This window comes from Coregonus lavaretus (assembly GCF_964263955.1).
Source record: "Coregonus lavaretus genome assembly, chromosome: 8".
Taxonomy (NCBI): Eukaryota; Metazoa; Chordata; class Actinopteri; order Salmoniformes; family Salmonidae; genus Coregonus; species Coregonus lavaretus.
In genome coordinates, this window is record NC_139995.1 from 16,986,494 (window position 1) to 16,992,493 (window position 6,000).

A 6,000-nucleotide genomic window follows, 5' to 3' on the forward strand; every position below is an offset into this window, starting at 1 on the left:
ATGCTGTGGTAGCCATGCTGGCTAAGTGTGCCTTGAATTCAAAATAAATCACAGACAGTGTCACCAGCAAAGCACCCCCACACCATAACACCTCCTCCTCCATTCTTTACGGTGGGAAATACACATGCAGAGATCATCCGTTCACCCACACCGCATCTCACAAAGACACAGCGGTTGGAACCAAAAATCTTAAATTTTGACTCCAGACCAAAGGACACATTTCCACCAGTCTAATGTCCATTGCTTGTGTTTCTTGGCCCAAGCAGGTCTCTTCCTCTTATTGGTGACCTTTAGTAGTGGTTTCTTTGCAGCAATTCAACCATGAAGGCCTGATTCACACAGTCCCCTCTGAACAGTTCATGTAGAGATGTGTCTGTGACTTGAACTCTGTGAAGCATTTATTTGAGCTGCAATTTCTGAGGCTCATAACTCTAATCAACGTATCCTCTGCAGCAGAGGTAACTCTGGGTCTTCCATTCCTATGGTGGTCTCCATGAGAACCAGTTTTATCATAGCGTTTGATGTTTTTTGCGACTCCCCCCACCTTGTCACAACACAACTGATTGGCTCAAACGCATTAAGAATGAAATAAATTCCACAAATTAACTTTTAAGAAGGCACACCTGTTAATTGAAATGCATTTCAGGTGACTACCTCATGAAGCTGGTTGAGAGAATGCCAAGAGTGTGCAAAGCTATCATCAAGGCAAAGGGTGGCTATTTGAAGAATCTCAAATATAACATATATTTTGATTTGTTTAACGCTTTTTTGTTTACTACATGATTCCATATGTGTTATTTCATAGTTTTTATGTCTCCACTATTATTCTACAATGTAAAAATTAAGAAAAACCCCTGAATGAGTAGGTGTGTCCAAACTTATGACTGGTAGTGTTTATGGGTCTTTGGTATACCATGACCTAAGGTAACTCAAACCATACATCACCTTCCTGACAGGGGATGGGATCTTTTTCAGATAAAGTGGAATTAGTTTAGGAGTAAATCTCCCTAGAAAGACATGATGTTCCCCTCTGTCGACAGCACTTCTCATTCTGTTACATAATGATGGTGAAGATTCTTCCTCAGGCTGCTGTATGTTTCATCTGAAAGCTGAAGTTGTCAGTCTATTGATGTGTTACTGTAATAAAGAGATAACATTCATACATATATGATAACCAGGTGGTTGGTTTTCAACCTGAAGGGATGAAGCCCAAACTGTCCCAGTACCCAAAAGGAGGGCCCATCCAACATAAGACCTGCTCATAGTTTCTCCCCCTGAGGCTGTTGTTAAAGTTTTATTGTGACGCTATAGTGTAACTTCTGTTTTATTGGCTTTTCAGTTGGATGCTGCCTTTCCCCATTGGCATGGCTCAATTGGCGGGGCTGTTGCTCAGCACATCTGATTCTGGGTATAAAAGCTGTCAGCAGCTAATCAAACTCTTGGATATGATTCAGGAATACATCGAGAGACAATGGAAAACATCACTAGAGCACTTTTATTAGTGGAATTGACTGTCTTATTTAACTGCAGATCAGTGTGGATGGTGTTAGTGCAAGAATGTACAGGTAGTCATAACACTGATATATTGATATAGTTGGTGGTTGGTGATGCTGTGCTGCCAATAAGAACAGGAGATTAGCTGTCAGCTTGGCCTCTCCGCTGATGTTACTACCCTGGCTTTACATCATGCCTTATTTCATCATTGTAGCTTCAAGTCATAAATCTCTCTCTCTCTCTCTCTCTCTCTCTCTCTCTCTCTCTCTCTCTCTCTCTCTCTCTCTCTCTCTCTCTCTCTCTCTCTCTCTCTCTCTCTCTCTCTCTCTCTCTCAGATGCGCTCTGATGGGCGAGTACTGAAGACAGAGCAGGGTCTGCTGCTGCGTTCCCTCCAGCCCTCAGACTCCGGGGTGTACCAGTGCACAGCCACAGAGAAGAACTTCAAACACACGCTGGTCAAGCTGCAGCTGGTGGTCCTGTCCAGCCGAGCCGTTAACAACGTCCTGGTGGAGGGTGGGGAACTGGGACCATCTGCTCTCCAGTCCAGCGCCTGGACTCCCAGCGCGGGTCAGTACAAGGACCTTCTGACCATCCTGAGCCAGCCGGAGATGGGCCTGATCAACCAGTACTGTCAGGACTACTGGCAGCTGGGTGACCCCATGATGGGAGCCATCAATGCCAAAGACATGAAAGAGCTCAAGGAGCAGAAGAAACCACGCAACCGCCGACATCACGGCGAGGGAGAGGAGGAGGAGGAGGAGGAGGAGGTGGAGACATGAGGGGTCCCTCAACTCTCCCAAACTTCAACCGCACCCCAGAGAAACTGGGAAAGACTCAATTTAAGAGAGTGACGAGGTGAAAGAAAATCAAAAACCACAAATAAAATAAACGGAAGTGGAAAAAAACAAGTCATACAAACAAACACACCCCACATCCCTTTTAACAATAAAGTATATGATACACAGTATTTATTGTAGGTTGTATATAGTATCATTCTGTGGATTTCTTTGTACTTATAGAAAAATGCTCTTTGTGTATAGGTACCTTTTGGGTAAATGTTATTGTTATTACTGTTATTAATTGTATTATTGTTGTTACTGTCATTACAAAAATCTTTCCACCTTGACAGCTCTGTTTGGAATGTAAACTGTCATGTAAACTCTGTTGGTAGTGAACTGAAAGGGGTCATTGTGTAAACAGATACATTAACTGAGGGTCGGGGTGGATGGGGATATAATGGTTTCTTGTTTGCTTTGACTGAATGTCAATACTCATATTCTCGGCTAACCAGGAATTGTTTGAACATACGGTAACCTCACAATCAGTGCATAAGGACTAAGACTCCTGACTTCAATGGCAGAGGATGCACAAATGGCCCCACTCATTGGCTAGTTGTCTATTCTCCCTGTGAACCTGTTGTCTAAATGACTATGTTGAGTACTGTTGCTAGGCATAATTGGCTCCCCTAATAGGTTGATGCTATTTATTTTCGGCTTCATTGGTTATTCCTCACTGTACAGTGTGTGCCAATAACTCAGGCAAACCAATTGTTATAAATGCAGTGTTGCTATGTAGCCTATGCATGAAATCATCTCTAGATTACCAGAGTCCGGGGGGGGGGGGGGGGGGTATTTGAAACTACGGTTATTATTGAATAGCCAGGTCAATTGAATAGATTGTTTAACAAAATAATGAAAAAAGGATTAAAACCTTACCTTTCAGCAGCTAAATTATGGTAAATTACATTGTGAGAATCGGAAAGTAAACATAATCAGAAAAAAAAAACTGTAGATACTTATCAAATAAATCTTTTAAGGACATCTACAAGCTTTGTTTGGTTTATTTTGCAATCTAAACATCTAATGGGACTGAGTGTGAGGTACAGTAAAGGGTCAAGGTTGTGCACAAAGGGCAGTATTCTCTTATCTTCAAATGATTACGTTGGATCTTATGGAAGGTAGAAGATATTCAAAACATTGGCCAGGGCCAAACCTAGCACACTTTGGCCAAATACATTTCCTTTTGGTCAACAAAAACAAAGCACAATTCAGTTTGAGATTAAGCGATGCCAGAGAGGAAGAGGCGAAGTGAGAGGGATAACTGGGCCCAAAATCTGTCTTCACCAGCAGGTGCCGTTTATTCTTCTTTTTTTTTCCGCTCACCAAGCAAATAGTTTTTGTATGGAGATCAACGAGAGTGCCAAATTTGGTTAACAAAAAATGTAATGGCTTATCTGCTACTTGTGGCTTATTTGATCGAACAGAAGTTTCGTAATGCTTAGGTTGTTACGAATGTACTGATATAAGTAGGACACGTCACATCCCGTCAACTTTGAGAAAGAACACTTTGTATCGGAGTTGTGCCTGTTATCACACTCATATCTGCCCTCTCATTGGCTAGAATGGTCCCACCTGATATTCCCTCTTACCAACTGCCTTCCATTTTTGAAGGCATTTATTTTCATTGTTAGAGAGGTCAATGGAGTATCTGATCAATATAATGGATAATCTATGGCAATGCCCAGATCACTTTCACTAAGCTGCCATGTTGGTTCAGACTAAGAGCCATCTCTTTTCATTTATCGGTGCATTTGGATCCTTAAACTTTATATGTGAAAAAAATAAAAAATGTCCTCCTTACACAACAAAGCATTGTAACAACGTTGTGACAATAACCAACATATTTGGGAAGCTGGCTTTTCATTGTGTGCATGAATATGTATTTGTACTGTAATTATGAAACAAAAAAAACTATGTTGTAGTTTTTCTGTTCTTCAAGTGTACAGTATGGTCAAACGTCAGCGAAGGAATGAGGGACAGCCTCAGTGCAGCAGAGAAAAGCAGAATGGAGGAGAACTACTATAAGTAATGTACCTACAGATACTGGCATGCTCTTTTCCACTCTTCACTATGGGATACTATTCATTCCCAGAATAAAACCAGACAGCCCCTGTTACTCTCCTCCAGTTGAAAACAGGGTGTTACAGCAAAAAAATGATTGTACAATTTCTTGGTATTTTTACGGTGTCTTTAGTTTCGGAGTGTTTTTTGTTTTGTTTTTGTATTTCGTTTTTGTGTTCTTTTTGCTATCAGTTAAGATTCAATGTACAGAGGTGATGTTATTGTACTGACTTGTGTAAATTACTTTCTCTTCCCTTTCCATTGTTGTTGCTGACTAATAAATTAAAGCTCTATATTTTATAAAAATATAATGCTCTACTTTTATTGTGATGTATGGTGTGATGTTTCCATATTATATTTTGTGTATCACTCAGAACTTTTGGGAATAAATGTTCCAAGCTACCACAGAGAGAGAATGATGAGCTACCAGCCATTTATGGTAGATAAGGTCATCATTGGCAGCTTGACTGACAGTGACGCTCTGTTATTATCTAAGATGGAACCCTGGGAGGAAATAGATGCGTAGAGCTTTTCTTCAACTTTTTAGCATCTCCTCTCATATTTCAATACGGAATCGCATGGCCTATTCCCCTCATTACTAGTGGATATCATGTTCACTATGAATCAAATGGACTGTATGATTTGTTGTGGTCCTCAAGTACCCCCAACAGCACACATTGTTGTTGTAACCCCAGACAAAAACACCTGATTAAACTTGATGATTAGTTGACAAGTAGAATCAGGTGTGCTTGTCCGGAGCCACAACAAAAATATGAACTGTTGGAGGTACTCGAGGACCAAAGTTGGGAAACACTGCCTTAGAGGATGGGGCTGACTACAAGGCCATGGGGGACTGACTGTGATCAGGTCCTAACCTCATAAAAGCCTAGATAGCGGGTTAGAAATTACCCCTACCCGGCAGCACCAGACTGAGTCACCATACTGAGTCACTTTCTCCATGACCGATCTAGCTGATGGCCAAACTGACACAGTAGCCTCTTTTATACCTGGTACTAACACGTGTCTGTTGTACTGATCTTATCCACATTCTGATTGTGCCCACATTTGTCGAGTACACAATCAAAAGATGCATTGTGATCTCATTGTGATTAGATCTTCCTGACCGCCTCCGGAGGTACTCGAAGACGCATATCGTATGGATGTCCTTGAAAGGTAAACGAATCCGGACAACAAAAGCGTATAAATTTGGCCAACGTCACTGTTGTCTCGCCCTGAAAAAAATCACACTGGCCAGTTGAATTAAGATCATGGTCTTCATTTGAAACCAATGGATCGTATGCGGTATGCCACAACCAAATACTATGTACAGCTCTGAATAAAATGGCCTTATCGAAATAAAGATATTTATGAAGAGATATCATCCCGTATGAGAGAAAGTGTTCTCACTTTCCCACGTCCAATGCCAGCACAAAATCAAATATTTGAAAACATCGTAGGCTACAGAAAGGCCAAGGACCAGTAGCGGTGCATAGGTAAAATCACTTGGGAAGCCAAGCCAGAAAAAAATGCCATATTACAACCTGTGTTGTGATAATTGCGTTGTTTGCTCTATAACCTGGTAGTTCACATGCCTCTTGCGACCGT

General features: G+C 41.4%; 1 protein-coding gene across 1 annotated transcript in view; it reads left to right on the forward strand.

The window, feature by feature from the left end:
- The window catches only part of LOC311134202 (semaphorin-3F-like), an 87,757-nt gene extending 83,229 nt beyond the window's left edge, over positions 1-4,528 (forward strand). The window contains exon 19 of the mRNA XM_084167812.1: positions 1,831-4,528. Within this exon, the coding sequence (XP_084023938.1) occupies positions 1,831-2,274 (444 nt within the window). The 3' untranslated portion in view covers positions 2,275-4,528. The remainder of the gene's footprint in view (positions 1-1,830) is intronic.
- Positions 4,529-6,000: the final 1,472 nt, after the last annotated feature.